This window comes from Salmo salar, chromosome ssa29 (genome assembly GCF_905237065.1).
Source record: "Salmo salar chromosome ssa29, Ssal_v3.1, whole genome shotgun sequence".
NCBI lineage: Eukaryota > Metazoa > Chordata > Actinopteri > Salmoniformes > Salmonidae > Salmo > Salmo salar.
This window is the reverse complement of record NC_059470.1, coordinates 15,801,576-15,819,645: the sequence shown is the minus strand read 5'-3', so window position 1 is coordinate 15,819,645 and position 18,070 is coordinate 15,801,576. Positions and strand designations below refer to the sequence as shown.

At 40.2% G+C, this 18,070-nt stretch overlaps 3 protein-coding genes and 1 non-coding gene across 5 annotated transcripts; all 4 read right to left on the bottom strand.

Annotated features, from left to right (window-relative positions):
- Positions 1-50: 50 nt before the first annotated feature.
- Positions 51-1,923, bottom strand: rps20 (ribosomal protein S20). 2 transcript variants are annotated; one of them, XM_014180600.2, is made up of 4 exons: positions 1,697-1,873; positions 892-991; positions 618-691; positions 51-272 (listed from the first exon to the last, which is right to left on the bottom strand). In XM_014180600.2, exons 1-4 carry the CDS (start codon positions 1,703-1,705, stop codon positions 90-92), a joined length of 366 nt encoding a protein of 121 aa, XP_014036075.1. In that variant the 5' UTR covers positions 1,706-1,873; the 3' UTR covers positions 51-89. The 2 variants fall into 2 exon arrangements, with proteins under 2 accessions (XP_014036075.1, NP_001134315.1); NM_001140843.1 differs by having other exon boundaries at positions 53-272; positions 1,852-1,923.
- On the bottom strand, positions 1,075-1,154 carry LOC123731583 (small nucleolar RNA U54). The gene has a single exon (XR_006762791.1). It is a non-coding gene; the product is annotated as a small nucleolar RNA U54 (small nucleolar RNA).
- Positions 1,924-2,622: 699 nt separating the features above from the next.
- mos (v-mos Moloney murine sarcoma viral oncogene homolog) lies at positions 2,623-4,291 on the bottom strand. Its single transcript, XM_014180987.2, has one exon. It carries the CDS (start codon positions 4,231-4,233, stop codon positions 3,226-3,228), a length of 1,008 nt encoding a protein of 335 aa, XP_014036462.1. The 5' UTR covers positions 4,234-4,291; the 3' UTR covers positions 2,623-3,225.
- Positions 4,292-8,751: 4,460 nt separating this feature from the next.
- Positions 8,752-17,774, bottom strand: plag1 (pleiomorphic adenoma gene 1). The gene is made up of 3 exons (XM_014180986.2): positions 17,644-17,774; positions 12,852-13,214; positions 8,752-12,621 (listed from the first exon to the last, which is right to left on the bottom strand). Exons 2-3 carry the CDS (start codon positions 13,100-13,102, stop codon positions 11,403-11,405), a joined length of 1,470 nt encoding a protein of 489 aa, XP_014036461.1. The 5' UTR covers positions 13,103-13,214; positions 17,644-17,774; the 3' UTR covers positions 8,752-11,402.
- Between the last annotated feature and the right edge of the window lie 296 nt (positions 17,775-18,070).

Below are 18,070 nucleotides of genomic sequence, written 5' to 3'. Positions count from 1 at the left end.
CCAAATTCATAGAACAAACTTTACAAAAGCGTCGCTCAATATCCACACAATTATGTTTAAAGCTTTTATTGCATGGGGTACAAAACAGCTTATGCGTCAGCGATGGTGACCTCAACTTCTACACCAGGCTCAATGCTGATGGAGGTGATCTGCTTGACAATCTCAGAGGGACTGTGCAGGTCGATCAAACGCTTGTGGATCCGCATCTGGAAACGATCCCAGGTCTTGGAGCCTTCTCCACAGGGTGTCTTTCTGGTGGTGATGCGCAGAGTCTGAAAGGACATGAGAAAACAAAATAAAACAGGATACCACCCATCAAATGGTGAGGTGAAGTGTCATTAAATATTTTGATTAAGTCAACACACAAGCACAACTTCAACACCTTTCCCTGGAGCCTAATGCCACCTGGTACCCTTAGTCATCGTTTTATTTGAAAAAATATTAATGTCGTCCCCTATTCAATCAGAGCCACCACTGGGGAGTGGGCAGAAAGCGAAGGGTCATTGATTTGGCATCACCTCTATAGAGACCCAGGGTAGACCACAGATGGGAGTCCCAGGCTGTCAAGGATGCGGGAAAGACCGTTGTATATATTTACATATATCTGGTGTACATACCTTGGTGGGCATACGGACTGGTCCCTTCACCTTGAGGTTCTTCTCCTTAGCTCCACGGATAAGGTCTGCACATACTAAGAACATTAAGTAAAAGGGCAGCATGTCAACAACAAAAAAGGGACATCGTGCACTTCAATGTGTCATCAATGGGTCCACATAGCTCAGAATAGCGTATTATGAATCAATTTATCATAGCTTTCGCTATGTCATATCAAGTTTTTATCCTCATAGCCAACGATATTGACAAAGTTAGCAGTATTTAAAGTGAAGGTACCCTTCTCCAAAGACTTGACGTTGCGGCTGGTGAGGGTGATACGGATGCGATGGATGGCAACCTCAGCCTCAACAGGGGCTTTACCGGTGTCCTTGAACGCCTACAGGTGCAATGAAAGAATCACGCATTAAAAAAGGAAAATAAAGAGGGCAACTAAGTTGAATGTGTGGTTGAAATGTGTAGTCATGGCTCAGAATAGCGTATTATGAATCAGAATGTCATAGCTTTAGCCATGTCATAGTAAGTTTTTATCCTCATAGCCATTGGTGTTGAATTAATGAACGCATGTATTGTAACCAATTCTGACGGTTCTAAATCCAAACTCCAGAAATGAAGCGAGCGATGAAAGACAATTTCAGCAACTGGGATAGATCCTGCTGTTTCAATAGCCAATATAAAATGCAAAGACATACACCATAGTACTAGTTAACTATTGATTCTAACGTTCACTGAAATATTAACTTGCAGCTACATTGTCATGGTTTGGTATCAAGACGTAGTAGCCATCTACACTTTAGGCTTTAAAGTACGTTAGCCAAGCATTCGTGTACAGCTTTTTGGCATATGGGGAAAGCAATAATGAAAAGGGAGTGAAATGTCCTGTTAGCTAACAAGCTAACGTTAGTTCGTTAGTTAGCCAACAAGATAAAGCCTAAAATCAGGAATTGGGTCAGACTTGTTATTCGAGTCATTTAGAAACGACCCAACTATACCTCGTCACGTCAAGACAACTCAGAACAAGTTCAACGTTCTGATTCGACCCACTAAATTGGCAGAAAGCCATCCAAAAAGAATAGTTACCTACCCCCGCCATCTTCACTGGCTAGTTAGCAACTACACGTGCAACTGCCCGGATTCAGAGCGACTAACGTTAACAGACTGCTCGTCTATCTACAGTCTTCGCATTGCGAGCTAGCTATATGAAGATGTTTGCGTATAGTTGAAGAAATAAAATGTTACCATGTTCTCTTTATATTCCTGACCGACTTATTCGTAAGTTCCAAGCGAACAGCGGTGAGTCAGGAACGTCAGTTGTTCGCGAAAGGGAATGAAAGAGGCCTGCTTCCGTATATATACACACTACATCCGGGCACCACGTGACCTTTGTGCCAATAGAATAGCCTGAACACCAAGGAGGCGTATCTGAACCAAATCACCCCGAAAGGCCCAGTTCGAATATTTCGAAAGGGCACCCGTCCGCCTCTACTCCCTTGAAGACTTGAATATAACAGAGACTTTATTATCCGTGTTTTCTACGGAGGAATGTCATGTCTGTTTCTATGTAATGTAACACACTGGACCACAATGGAAATAATTGCCTTAGTGTTATCCCTGTAAAGTTTTTAAAATGTACGGTGTGTATTTTTTTGTTTCAAATATAATCAGTCAGTTCTTCCAAGGGACCTAGCTTTCTACCTTCCACCTGAAGAAGCCTGTAGTTTCTCTGTTGTCTAGAGTATGGTGCTGTGGCCAACATGGGTAAACTTTTCTGCCTTGACTGATATGTGATTATTGCCTGTGTTGCTGTCTGCTATGTAGGGCTGTTGCTTTTTATGTTCTGCTGTTTTAACCATCTTCAACTAGCAATTTCATAGCCTAAAATCAGGTAAATTTGCAGCAATGTTGATCTTTTTTCCCCTTACGAAAATACAAATGGTTCCATTTTCTTCTGAGACATGACACACACAGTTGTATACATTTTGTTGAAGGTTAGGCCATAGATCAGTCCGCTTAAGTTAGTTTCTAAGTGTAAGCCTAAACACACAATTACCAAACAAATGATTTCAACATGAGCAAAACAGGTTAAGCTGTTTCTGTTGACGCTGTAGAAGTCATCCCACTCTAATGCAGTTACAATACTAGAAAAACCATTCCAGTACGAATCAAGGACGTTTAATGAAATCTCAAATATCTAAACATTACATACATTTCAAGTGTGTTACATGCACAGACTGAGGCTGACATTAATATTTATTTGACATGGAAACATTAAATCCTTATAAATCAAGTAAAACAATCTAGTCCACAGAGCAAAACCGACTTCACTATCAGAAATGTAAATCGTTCAAGAGGTTCTGCGTTTAAAAAATGAGAAGATTAGGTAGGATGTGTTATAAACACACTGAAGCAGAATTGGCACAAGAATTACAGCATCAAACTAATCTGTGGTGTCCCATTGGGGCTTGCCTTTCACAATTCACTTAAATTCAGTAAGACAACATGGGAGTCTATAACTGGCTGTGCGTAAAAGCTGTGCGTAAATTTAAAAATGTATGGACACAACTGACGGATCATACCATGAATAGGCTGGCTTGAAAATGACAAATAAAAAGGTTAATGTTCGGACTGGATCTTGTCCAGATCTGTGATGACATCTTGAGCGCTTGGTCTCCAGCTTGGTTCACTGCTCCAGCACTTGGACACAATGGATTGGCAAAGGTCCCCATGGTGTGACTTGAAGGACTCATCAGTGACCGAGGGGCGTAAATCGTATGCAACTACTGCGTATAAAACATATTGCCTGTCGCCTGTATAGGGCTGCTCTCTGGTGATCATTTGCCAAAGAGTGATGCCAAGGGAGTAGATGTCGGATTTTGGAGACACGTCTTCCCCCTTCAACAGCTCAGGCGCTCGGTGGGTGTAGGTGCCCCCGCCATGACTCATTTGGGGGCTGGACCGATCCCCCCCGAGCTCCAATTTCAGTGAACAGCCAAAGTCAACAATCTTGCACACATCCTCCCTCGAAACCAATACATTGGCAGGTTTGATATCCAAATGAACAATACCATGAGAATGCAAGAACTGAAGACCATGCGCAATGTTTTTGGAAAACGTAATCCACCGGTCCACTTCGAGCGTCTCCGCGCAACCGTAGATGACCTGGTGGAGAGTTCGTTCACCTGCGTATTCCATCACTATTGTGCCAATGTTGTCCCCGTTTTCTAAATTCTCCGGTATGCACGTGGTAGCTGCTATAATTCGCACAATGTTCTTATGGCGTAAGTGAGCTGCATTTAGCTCAGCCCAAAAACTTTGCCTGGAGGCGAGCTTATTCTTGACGCACTTCTTCACTTTTTTGACAGCGACAGTCTCCCCAAAGTACACACTTCTGTAAACGGACCCAAACCCCCCAGATCCGATGGGCTGCATGGATTGCAGTTCCTTCCAATCAATGGTGGATGACCATAGCCTGGTTGCGACCTTCCCATGAAACCGTTGAGTTGGAACTCGTAGGGTGGAATCGTTGGAATACTTTGCCAGTGGACTGCTGCAAGCTCCAAAATCGAGAGATGGATAAAGGTCTTTAGGCAACAAGCGTGTCTGGGGAACTGGGGATGGCATGTTCGGACCACCTTGTGCGCTTGCTGTAAAACGAGAGCTTGCGCGTGTTGCCTGTCTATTCACACAGCTGTCATTAGATCAGTTGATTGCTGGACCAAGAGGTAGCCCTAATGAGGAGTTGCCTCTGATTTAAAGTCACAGTCACGTTTTTTTTTATGGGAGAGACTTCAATCATGTTTGAAATGCTAAATCTTGCTCTCATTGAATGTCATTCCTTGAGCACTGTATTTAACAGAAATCAAGTGCTGCATGTAAAAATGTATTGGATTAATATTTTTTTGGTCAGTAACCTTCTTTGTTGATCTGCACATCTAACAGAACCAGTGGCTAAAAGCACAAATTGGTTCAATATGCATAGGCTTATCTTCCAGTAAAATGTATTAATTATACATGATTTTTGTCTTGAAGACCTTGAATATGACCAAGAAAGTCAATTAAAATAAGAATAAATAATTAAAACTCCAGGACAATTCTCATGCACTTGTTTCACTATAAAAAAAAAAATCAGCACTCATTTTACACACATACTGACACACACTTAAAAAATGGACCAACAATTGTGGACTTTTGCATGAATCCTTCTTTTATGTTTATTGAGCTTTCATTACACTGTGTGATAACAGTGGAGTTGAAGACTGCAGCTCTTCTCTCTCATAGCAGCAAGGTAGTATGAAAACAAATCAGGTTACTCAGCCAGATAATAAATAATCTGTCTCTTTGGATGATGTCAATGTTAGAAAATTTATAAAAAGCTGCAGCGTTAATTTCTATTTTACACAACTTATACACAAATATATGAATTATTTTGCCTATATTTATACAAGTACAACAGTAGTTTGTAAAATAGATTTTAAGTAAAATATACATGATTAGCAACATGAGTCCATTCTCACAGGATGGCATTGCAATGAACAACAAAACCAACATGGCTGGAATGCAGTTTGCCTCTGAACAAATCCCTCGCTATAAGTACTACTAGCCCTTTAAAAAAATGGGTCCCCTATCGTGGAGTCATTATCTTCTTCATCATCATCATCTTCATCAAGGTAATCTCAGCCTGATTTTATACTGAGGCAACAAGTGAACACTCTCCCAAGCCCTTTCATGTCAATCACCAGGATGACAAAGGTTCCCCCATCACACCGCCATACAAAGTGAAGGAGAGAAGCATGTGACATTACAGGCAAGTCCATACAAGGCCACAAATAGTCACAGTACAAAAAATATATGTATATGAAAACAACCAGGCACACACATGCCGACCATACAACTCAATTTTATATTTTTGTAAAAACAAAACAAAGAACTAGAAAAGAGGTCTGTAGCACCTTAAGGAGCTTTAGAAGTATCCATTAGCAGCTTGATCCAATACCAAAATATTGCAATATTGCAGTGTTTCTTACATACACATTCAACATGGTTCACTGGCACCACTGAAGCTTATAATGAAAGTTGACATGAATTGCTAAAGGTCTGTGTCTCTCACTGAAGAAACCCCTCCAACCAGATACTCAGTCATCCATCAGGGAACAATAAAAGTGTAAAATATTGGGGATAAAAAGTATATGAAAATATCAGTGTCCCCAAGCACTTGAGCCTTATAAGTTACTCCAATACATTTAGTCCAACCTGTCAATTAAAAAATAATGTTTAAGGCAATCAAGTGTGTTTAAGTGTAAATACTGGGATAGCTACATACACTAGCTCTCTGAATACTTTATCAAGGGTTAAAAGTCAAACAAATTGCCAGCATAGATATAGATGGTAAGAAATGTGGCATATTTGAAATGGCAGCAATGATGTGAAAATAGAGTCTTTACTATCCGACAGATAGATCCCTCAATGAGACACACAGAACATTTGTGCAAGTAAAGCAAAATGACACTTAATGATAGTAAAACACTGTAAAAATTGTACCTGTAAAAAATAAAACATTTAATATTGTATTTACACGTTAACTTTTTCTAAAAGAGCTAAATATGACATCTATACTTTGTAATAAAGGTATTTTAAACAAGAAAAAAAAGTACTGGAGGAAACAAAGGCATAACATTTTCCGAAAGTGCTACGATTATAGAAGAATCTGCCCTATATAGAGGCTTACCAAACATTTTATGTAAAACCACAAACCTTCAAGATACATTGATAGCACTCAACCTCATAACACTTGAAAACATTACACAGGCAATCAGCTTCCCCTTTCAATGACATCCCGTGGCCCAAACTAAATTGATATTGATTCCATTCAAGAAATGTTTTAAGGAACATGGAGGATTCAAATAAGTGTTTTGCCTTAATGGTTATTTTTAACAGAGTAAAACAATGTGAGGTTGCACATTTTTTGCTCCAAGGGAAAACACTGCTGGACAGTCTGTATTATGTTAAATGCGTGAGCTAAGTAAACACTGTATACCAATTGTACATCCACACAATTTGAAAGGTTGTGATATACAGTCCAAACTTAGCATAGTCTTTTTTGAAACATACAAGTTGGAGATAAAGCTGAAGTTGAAACCTAAAGGGGACCTCACTGTCAATGAACAGCCCAGCTACTGTACTTTTTCAGTCATTATAATCAATCAAATTAACATCCACTCCCATAGGTTACATGAACTTACAGAGTTGGTCTACGTGAGCATTAAAGATTTAGTAGAAATATATCAAAACAGTTCCCCCACTAATGTTTTTAATATATCATTATTTCAATGGGATCTATGTATAAAACTGATTATGGTTTACATGAGAGAATTAAATAGTAAAACTTGATTAATTGAAATGGATATGCAGTACGTTGCTGCTATTGATCAGAACGCTATAGGCACATTTGCACACTTGCATGTAGTCAGCCCTGCTGTACTGAAATTAACGTGGCTGAAAGGTGTCTGTGAGGTCCTCATCTCCCTTTGAGCGAGGCAAAGACACCTATAAATGGCACGTCTCGAACGAGGGTAAAAAAATACTGTATTAGATATCCATTAAGGCCAAAGGTTGACTTTTATCTGAAGCCAAAACTCTATCATCATAGCATTACATCCCAGGGGTATCAATATCATTCCTTCGATGATGGGATTGAATTGATCTGGCTACTAAGATCTAAGTTGTAACTGAAAACATCTTCCATACACTATCACTGAACAAAGCAGAAACATAGGCGTTTAGATTTACAGATGCACATGCACGCATACATGCACAAGCACACAGTGCCAAGTACACAAGTTCCTAAAGACTGACATTATTCTGGCAGTGACCTAAGCTGTTTCATTTTACATACAGTACCAGTCAAAAGTTTGGACACACCTACTCATTCCAGGGTTTTTCTTAATTTCTACTATTTTCTACATTGTAGAATAATAGTGAAGACATCAAAACTATGAAATAACACATATGGAATAATGTAGTAACCAAAAAAAAGTGTTAAACAAATCAACATATATTTTATATTTGAGATTATTCAAAGTAGCCACCCTTTGCCTTGATGACAGCTTTGCACACTCTTGGCATTCTCTCAACCAGCTTCATGAGGTAGTCACCTGGAATGCATTTCCATTAACAGGTGGCCCTTGTTAAAAGTTAATTTGTGGAATTTCCTTCCTTCTTAATGCATTTGAGCCAATTAGTTGTGTTGTGACAAGGTAGGGGTGATATACAGAAGATAGCCCTATTTGAAAAAGACCAAGTCCATATTATTGCAAGAAAAGTTCAAATAAGCAAAGAGAAACGACAGTGCATCATTACTTTAAGGCATGAAGGTCAGTCAATCCGGAACATTTCAAGAACTTTGAAAATTTCTTCAAGTGCAGTCGCAAAAAGCATCAAATGCTATGATGAAACTAGCTCTCATGAGGACCGCCACAGGAAAGAAAGACCCAGAGTTACTGCTAATGCAGAGGATAAGTTCATTAGAGTTACTGCCGTATCTTTGTGAGACGCAGAGTAGGTGAACGGATGATCTCCGCATGTGTAGTTCCCACCTTGAAGCATGGAAGAGGTGTGATGGTGCTTTGCTGGTGACACTGTCGGATATTTGTTTAGAATTCAAGGCACACTTAACGAGCATGACTACCACAGCATTCTGCAGCGATACGCCATCCCATCTGGTTTGCACTTAGTGGGACTATCATTTGTTTTTCAACAGGACAATGACCCAACACACCTCCAGGCTGTGTAAGGGCTATTTGACCAAGAAGGAGAGTGATGGAGTGCTGCATCAGATGACCTGGCCTCCACAATCACCCAACCTCAACCCAATTGAGATGGTTTGGGATGAGTTGGAATGCAGAGTGAAGGAAAAGCAGACAACAAGTGATCAGCATATGTGGGAACTCCTTCAAGACTGTTGGAAAAGCATTCCAGGTGAAACTGGTTGAGAGAATGCCACGAGTGTACAAATCTGTCATCAAGGCAACGGGTGGCAACTTTGAAGAAACTGAATTATAAAAAATATTTTGATTTGTTTAACACTTTTGCTTACTACATGATTCTACATGTGTTATTTCATAGTTTTGATGTCTTCACTATTATTCTACAATGTAGAAAATTGTGAAAAAAAAAAAAAACCCTTGAATGAGCAGGTGTGCCCAAATGTTTGACTTGCACTGTAGTTGTTCAGGAACTGTTTGACAGCAGCAGGGTCAGTGTCTCTCAGCACAGTGTTACAGCATCTCGCTAAGAGACAATTCTGGGAATGTCACTTTTTGACCAGACCAGACCAGTCATCCATATTTCATCATTGCTGGGATTTTCCTCTAGTTTCTACATCATACAGCACTATACAACACATCGTACAACATTGACAAGATCATTTAGAGACACTAAAAACCAAATCCTTCATGAACACTTCAACCGTGGCGGCCAAGTATGAACTCCAGCCAAGTTCATATCATGCAGAGGTGTAGAATACAGTACTTTATCTAAACCTTACCTACAATGTCAAAACAACTGTTTAAATTGGCGCTAAGTGGCTACTTCAGGGACTGGTAAGCTAAAGTAGCTGTGTTTCTGTCTCAGCATTTGTAGAGAAGCATTTTCTGTACTGAGCTGATATGCTGGTTGCCATTGTTCAGTATACTGATATTTGAGAGGGTTCCTTCTTTGTGAATAGTATAACAAGAGGAATCTGGCTGGCTGTAATATTGTATTTACCTGTTAATAAAAAAAACACAAAATAAAATAAATAAAATAAAAAACAAAATATTGTAATTGCATTATGGGCCTTGAAGATAATCTTGGATTACTGGATACTGACTTGAAATGTAAAGTTGGGACATCCCTTCGCTCTGAGTGAATGAGCAATGTGTCACATATTACATTAAAAGTGCTTTTGCATTCACTACTCTGAATGTCTGCGTGTGTGAGGCACAAATCTCCCATTCACATATTCAGACATGACTAATCCATCACACCACCTAGATGAGTTGCAACAGGCAGGTCTGTTCTGACCGCTCTACACAGCCTCCCAGATTTTCTACGTGAGGGTCCTCTCCTCTGCAATCACATACTAGCCCTTGACTGGAAACACAAACACGTGATGTAGGCTCACACAAACCTTAGCATACTCATACAAAGTGTCCCGATACCTGTTTAAAGATACCCATCTAGCTCTTCAAACTGCACACTGGACATATTTCTCTTTGCAACTGGTGGTTCTACTACACTGCTTCCTGCGGATTAAATATTGCTAACATTATCCTTGATTTGATGCATGATTGGGTTTGCCTGACGACTCAAACGGAATTCTTCCGCTGCTCTATGTTCGCTACATACTTCATTCTGAGACTGCCATCGTTGAAGTTGTTTGTGGTGACATCAAAATGAGGGCTGTTGTACAAAACAAAATCATCAGCAATTGGATCATCTTTAACCAATCAGAGTATCAAAGCCAATGACCAATTTTCTAAACACCGCTTTAAATCAAATTTCAAATCACGTGTGTTCTGGCTCTGGCCCAACCCATCGGTTTCTGGGACCAATCAGAATGGTTAGAATGCGTTTGCATTCTAGAAATCGTCAGGGAGGTGCTCAGGCCAATAGCGTTTGGCTGGAGCTAGGAGTTTGGGTAGCCAGGCAATGATTGAGTTATAGCTCCCCAAACTATTTCTAACCTCATATCCGGTACTAAAACCGGTAGAATGAGGAAAGACAAATTGACCCTAGTTATGTGGCAGTGCTTTAATGTTGTTTCTACTGTCTGGTTCCATTTCGGTCCTTTAGCAATTTTGACCAAGGGGTATGAAGCAGCGAAGGGCTAGGGACCGAAATGGAATCAGGCCTACTATTACATTCTTGCCATAAAAATGGTATATTATCTTGTCCCTTTTATATGAAATAAAATGAAATGAGGAAGAACAACTTAGTCAATCTATAGCTGAGTTATCCCATCGGCCTATAGGGGAACTACTAGGCAGCAGCAACATTTACAACCATCAGCGATACCATGACACTATTCTGCCTGGCAACTCAGTCGATATTTGGTTGACTTTGGTTTTGATGGGGAACAGGGATGATTCTCACACTACATTCCACAAGGGGCTTTTCAGTACCTTATGTCTAAAAACATATGATTGCATTGCTATAAATCTTAAAACAAAACAAAGAGATAAAGACATTTAAAAAATGGTTAGCGGTGAGGACATTCAACATCACACAAAAGTTCTATATGAAAATATGGTTAAATCGACATACTAGGTTCAATCTACTCCAAGGCAAAAGGAGTTAAGAGTATAGATTGGTAGAAATACATCACTGCAATCACATTCCTAAATAAATTCCTCTATGTAAAACTCCAAAACCCTAATTATGTTTAATTGTTGTTTGAACTAAAATGGACTGTGTTGGTCATCAACATTATAGTGGTGAATTTGCAAGGGTGGTGAAGATATAGCATTGTTGACACTAACCACATGAAATGTCAACCATTATCCCATGGCTTGAGCTATGTGGTATATGTCAGTGCTGATACACACCCATACATCTAATATACTGTGTCAGTATCTGTATGTGTAGAATCCCATAACTGTTGAACAGAAGTGCTATTTCGTCATAGTTTTGTGCAGACATATTCAAAAATGTGTTACTGGCATGAAAATAATAATTTGCAGAATATAATTGTGTGTGTTTACCGTACGTGTGTAAGTGTGTGTGTGTGTGTGTGTGCATGCGTGTGTGTTGTGTCACTGGAAGGCCTGGTGAAAGCGGGGCAGTGTGGTGGTTGTGCTCAGGTTAGAGGTGTAGGAGGAGGAGAGGCTGTGGAGGGGGCTTACATCCTCCCCGCTCCCTGTCACCTCGTGAGAATCCAGGGGCTGGGGCGGAAGCTGGACGAGAGACAGCGCCTCCTCTGGCGGGAAGGGGACCCCGCCTAGACCCCCACCGGCTGTCACCTGGTGCCCATAAGGAGGGCTGTTCAAGGGCAGGAAGTTGAAGAGCTGTGAGAAGTCGAGCAACGAGGAGGAGGCCAGCGACTCGCCCGCTGACGCCGAGATTTTGGACAGAGATGCCTCGTCAGACGAGGTCTCGTCCAACGAGCCCACCTGGGAGTCTAACTCCAGTTTGGAGGCGGAGGATAGCTGAGCCCCCTCGGCCGAGGAGGACGGCATGCCGCTCTGCAGTTCCATCAGATACGTCTCCAGTTCTCCCTTTAGATGTTGCTCCCTCTCCAGAGTGGAGACGGAGTATGAGGTAAGGTTAGAGCCCAGCTGGTACTTTAAGGGGAAGGGGTTTGGGGGGTTGGGCTCTGTGTCCAGGGGGGGCATGGTGGGGCAGTGGTGCTGGGGCAGCAGAGGACCACCGTACAGGTTGAGCTGGAGCTGCCTGTGCGGCGTCGACATGGTGGCCAGCTCGCCCTTGACGCCTCCGGCTAGCCTGCAGGAGAAGGGTGAGTCCAGCGAATCGGCCGGCTCTGTCTTGACCCTCAGCAGCTCGCGGGCGTGGCTCTTCTTCATGTGGCGCGTCAGGTGGTCCTTCCTGCCAAAGCGCTGGGCGCAGTACTGGCACAGGAAGTCCTTGCGGCCCGTGTGCACCACCATGTGGCGGCGCACGTCCTTGCGCGTGTAGAAGCGGCGCTCGCAATGCTCGCACCGATGCTTCTTCTCTTTGGTGCCACCCGAGGACTTGCCGGCGTGGGTCTTAAGGTGTTCCAGGAGAAGGCCGGTGCTGGCGAATGGCTGAAGGCACACCTGGCAGGTGAGGTCTCCGCTGTTGGCCGCATGAAGGGCCAGGTGACGCTTGAAGCCCAGCTTGGTGTTGTAGCTCTTGCCGCACTCCTGGCAGGCGAAGGCCTCCTTGTTGGGGTCGTGAGTGTGCAGGTGGTTCTTCAAGTGATCCTTGCGGTGGAACATTTTCTCACAGTACGTACACTTGTGGGTTTTTTCTGACGAGTGTGTCGCCATATGCCTTTGAACACAGATGACAACCCATCAACACTTTATATTTCAGCAATAACTCTTAGTGCTTATGTAGGCATGCTAGTCAGGAGGACACATACGTGTGATTTTAAAACTTAAATAATACATGAATGTATACAATGACAGACTACTAAAGATAACAACTACATATTGCAGTAAGTGTTGCACATATGAATACAGTATGGCCTACTAGAAGATAACAGGTGCTTGTTCTGTTACCGTTGCAGCTTGTATTTGGAGACAAAGGCCTTGGTGCAGTCCTGATGGGAGCACCGGTACGGTCTCTCTCCTGTGTGTGAGTAGGAGTGCACCTTTAGCTTCTCCACACTATTGAAAGCCTTCTCGCACAGCTGACAGGGGAAGTTCTTCCTGGGCTTGCCCCCCTCCGCTCTCTTGCGCCTCCCTGTGGCCGCCGCGAGCCTGGCTTTATCCGGAACGTGGTCTAAGTGCCCCTGGGTTCCCGTGGCCATGGCACCCTAGGGCAGCGCGGCTGGTTGGACAAGGACGCGGTGCCCACCTACTGTCAACGACGCTTGTTCTCTCTCCAGTTTTATGTGCTCAACACCGCCAGGACTCAGGCGCCTGAAGATGTGTGTGAGAGAGAGGGGGAGGGAAAAAGGTTCATGATCTCATTCAAAAGCGTAAGAAGAGTTCTACTGCAATTCCATATCATTCTACAAGTAGGGGAATACATTTATAATTTGTATTACAGACCAATATTGATGAGAAACCCTGTATGGGCCATTCATAGATTACATTTATGAGATTGAAAATCCAGATCAAATCCGTCATAGAAAAAAGTAATCAAGCCATTGTGTTTAAATATGGCATTCAATCTTTCTTGATCCGATATTTCTCCACTATCAGGACATGATTCAAAAGACTTCCAGTGTAACATTCCCGCAACAACAGGAACGCAGCTTCTGCCAAACCCGCATGGCTAATTACCCATGTCCTCTCAAACTGGATCATCCCGGAGCAACTAGTCCCGACTCCCGATGCAAGCCGGGAAGGGAAGTGTGCAGGAAACAGGGTGTAAAGGAAGTGCACAGGAGCTCTTATTAAAGAATATGGGGAGAGCATACATGTTTTGTAATGTACACAATTATTGGAGGGGGTTATTAATGCCAAGCTCAGGCATGTTAAGGCAGGCATCCATAGCTTGATAGTTATGTCTTTCGATAGAGCTAATGCTTTTTTCCCCATTTTTCCTTGCTCTACGCTATTCAATACATAGGTCATGTTGTGTGAAGGGGATTTTTCTAAAGCTATATGTATGGTAAAGGCCTTGTAAGGTCACCGCTTTGGAGCCTTGCTTAAAAACTCTGAGGCTGCACATTAAACCATTTTTGTTTGGACAACAGTCTGAGCAGCCTTATACAATTAATGATAAGGTGAGCAAATCATACTGAAAAGTGATATGGTTGCGATACATTTAGTCATATAAACATGTATCATAATGCTATTGAAAAAATATGTTACGAAATAAAATAATAACACTTTCTGATCTAATGATTATCAAAACCATTTCTGGTGATCTCTACTCACAATGCACAATTCTACAAACGGACAAATTAAAGCAGTTCAAATCAGGTATTTACAATTTCAACAGGGTTTACACATTGATGTCTGGATTGATTAGAACTGCAAATCATCTCAACATGACCATGCTTCTCATTAAGACAAAACGTCGTTCTTCATGCAACATTAAAACAAACGTTTGTCTCTTTCTCAACCCTCTCACTATCTGTCTAACAACATTACTTTATAGACATATATTCAATCATTTATGTTAGATACGGGCAATTCCACTGTAGCAGGGTGACACTTTAAAATGTATATCAAACTAAAACCAATGATTGCAAAGTTAAATATACCATACAACTCTATGCACAAGGACTTATTTGAAGAATTTCCACATTTACTTGAGGAGCAGTGCAGATGCAAAGTTTGATAACAGAATGACTCTCTCTGACACTGTTCTCTGGATATTCATACACAGAAATAAACATCTGAATATACATCATCCAATTGTATTTGATACACCTTACATTGGTGAGCATTTCAGCTGTAGCCCCATTGGTGTACTCCAAATTCAAACATGAACCAATGATTAAACTGTAAAATATGACATTTTACATAAAACCTAGACAATACCAGAGGCCATCTGCCTTGAAAAAGACAGCATTCCAAAAGAGACTGGATTACTGGAATAGGTCAATTAAAATGTGATTTTTTTTTTGTCTTCTGATGTGAACAGATGAAAAAGACACTTCATCAATAATGTAAAGATATAAAGTATATCAAATGCTCTATGAATATTAAAACTTTAAAGCCAATTGAATAATTTATTTCCAAAACGCTATATCCACCAATTTTTCATATTTTAGTTTTTTCATCAAAAATTATTGCTTATGGGTACGTCCATGTGTGTGTAAAATATTACAGATCTCAGATTTTGTATAATAGATTTGAGATGTTTATGAAGATGTTTTATTTTTTGGGCAAAACGCTATATATCCATTGTTGAGCTGGAATGGGATGTTCATATCCTGTGTATTCGACTGTGATGTGTGGTTGTCTCACCTAGCTATCTTAAGATGAATGCACTTACTGTAAGTCGCTCTGCATAAGAGCATCTGCTAAATGACTAAAATGTAAAATGTAAATGTTTTACATACAGATATCATATTACTGTAATGAATTATCATATTTTTTTTATAATGATATCACAAAAGTATCATTTGTTCAGTTCTTTATTTTAAAAAAATAGTTATTTGTTACATTTGACTGTGTAAAACCTCGCAATTGGCTACTACCTATTTCTCTGAGAGTGAGGCGGATATTTGGCATTTTGCAAACAAACATGACTATTCGTCTCTCTGAAATGAAACCATCAAGTGATAGATTTGAGAAGAAAAAAAACATGTCTGTCATTGAACAATCCTATGCCATGATTAGATCATGAAAAAACACACCAATCTCTTCGATTTAGTTCAACAATAAAAGCTAATTTAACCAACATTTCTGAAAATTGCTATGTACCATTTTAGAATGAAACTCTTCAATTGTTGATTCCATTCGACCTTATACCAACAAGAAAATGTAACCTAATTTGTTTAATGTAACTATACAGTTTTAAAAGATCTAATCAAAAACTAGCATTATCTCAAAATCTAAGACATATAAAACTTGCAAGTGTTTCAATGCAACAAACAAGTGTTTTAATGCAACAGATTCATCTTATTTAGATACATTTCACATTAAAAATGTTATAGAAACAAAGTTACTTTTTTCCTCATCATCTTCTGGTGCAAATGCTTCTAGAATAAAAACTATTCAAATACATAAAATAAACAAAAGTTTTATCTGTAATACAATATAATGCACCCCAAAATGAATGCATATAGGCAAGTTATTACATTATGAATAGGAAAATATGTGGACCACAGTTAGCCTAACTCAGATTATAAGAATGCAGTGATTTGCACACACTTCAGTGACATTACGTAACAATATATATTTAGCATTTCATTTAAAGTTTTAAAAAAAAAAAATGTACAGCTGCATCTGACATGTTTACAGTCATGTAAATGCCAATCGAACCCGTTCATAAAATGATACAACGAGAAGGCAGGGGAAAGCCTTTCTCTTTAAGATGCAAAACTTGTCACCATGTGAAAACCAATTTAGGAGAGCAAAGCACACACTTCAAAAGCAAGGTTTTTTGCATCTTGCTATTCACCATATAAGCCAAATAGTTATTAAATAGGAGACAACATCAACATATTGGCTGAACATGCACAATAGGAAATCCATAGCGCAATTGTGCCATTCAAGAGAAACCTCCCCAAAACGGCCAATAGCCTACATGACTGTAAAACACAAGCCAAACAGCAGTGTGAACCCATCTCGAGTTCACTTGTAGAGGTTCTGCCATGTTGCTATAGGCTCCTCGTGCGTCCTATAGCCATGAGCAGCACCAGTCAGATAGCAGGGGCTCAATGCTATGGCTAACAATAACCTGGGAATAGCTTTATACACGACACAAAAAAACAGATAGCCTACTATATCAGTGCATCATACATGCAATGCTACTGATCATCATGTCCAATCTGAATTTGATAATATAAGCAACCTGCAAATATAAACATTTTAATTAATCGCATCAAAGTCAATGGGACGTGATTTTGATGTAACATAGCAGCAGCTTGTAACATCATCCAATGCATGTTGTTAAACTTAGTATAACTCTCTGTACAAAATAGACGGACATGAACACATGCATAAGCAAATGTTTAGCATCGCCTAATTAGTTTGCCCGCAGTTCTCCCTCCATTTTGGTTGTTTATGGTATTGACAAGCAACTTCTTCTCTTCGATACTTGTCTATTTAAACTAACTCAAAGTTGCACTGTCATCTCTGATTTTAGTCAAAGACGTGTTCTGTCTATAGGGCCTACATTCTGGATGAAAAAATGACATAATACAGAGATAATAAAATCACAATTCACTTATTAAATTTCGTATTTTCAAGTTTCGGCAAAATGCTTCTATCGATAAGGGCATGTTTACAGTGTTTTCTGGTGTAGCCTTCATGTGAGTAAAAATAAAAACAGTATGCGCACAGCATGCATTTTTAAATAATTTAGATATATTTAAGTGCGCGTGTGTTCCCGTCGGCTGTCCTCGCAGCACTGTTGTTATTATATTCAGGAAAAACTTAAACGAAACAAAATTGCTAAACTTTTCTTAACTTTTCTCAACTCAACTGTTTCCCATGGTTGTTGACATTCACTATCACGCAACGTGACATGCCTAGCGCTAATGACACAATTTATTTAAATTTTCTTAATAATTCTGTCTTCCTTTGGTTTCCTCTGAGGTCCCAAACTGGGTGCTGATTAACACAAACTTTTTTCCCTAGCTCACCCCTCTCTCATAATTTGAATAACCCCGATATTTTAATTCAAGAACTCCGTAACAATTTACTTAAATTACGCCAAACTCACCCCAGGAGCCTTAACATCCTTTCTACGGAGTTTTTCTTGACTTTCAACTATTTTCCGAATTTTTTATAATTTTTTTCTCATATTTTCTGCTAGACGCGGCGGGCCTGAAAATTGTTTGCTTTCCCCTCTTTCCAGCAGCCATTGTGTATATGCGCTGCGATGCAACCAAACATACATTTTGGCCACGCCTACTCAATATCCCTCCCACCTCTTATTTTTGATTTGTGTAACGTCTTGTCACTTTTATATTTCAGTGTCATTGTTTGTCCCTTTTAATAAAGTTCAATTTTCGGACTCGCTAGTGATACTGTCAATCGCATTGACTTCGTTTTGGTTTTATTTATAACAATAGGTGTACTAAGTATGTCATTAGAACCGTCCTATTGGTGTATCAATCTGTCAGTTTACTGAAAAGTACCCTGTCGTC

Excerpts from the sequence above, each read along its gene's own strand:
- mos (XM_014180987.2), bottom strand. The coding sequence starts at position 4,233 with ATGCCATCCCCAGTTCCCCAGACACGCTTGTTGCCTAAAGACCTTTAT.
- plag1 (XM_014180986.2), bottom strand. The coding sequence starts at position 13,102 with ATGGCCACGGGAACCCAGGGGCACTTAGACCACGTTCCGGATAAAGCC. Across the intron at positions 12,622-12,851 it reads TCCAAATACAAGCTGCAACG|GCATATGGCGACACACTCGT; the intron begins GTAACAGAACAA and ends CTGTGTTCAAAG.
- rps20 (XM_014180600.2), bottom strand. Across the intron at positions 692-891 it reads CGTCAAGTCTTTGGAGAAGG|TATGTGCAGACCTTATCCGT; the intron begins GTACCTTCACTT and ends TAATGTTCTTAG. Across the intron at positions 273-617 it reads CAGTCCGTATGCCCACCAAG|ACTCTGCGCATCACCACCAG; the intron begins GTATGTACACCA and ends ATGTCCTTTCAG.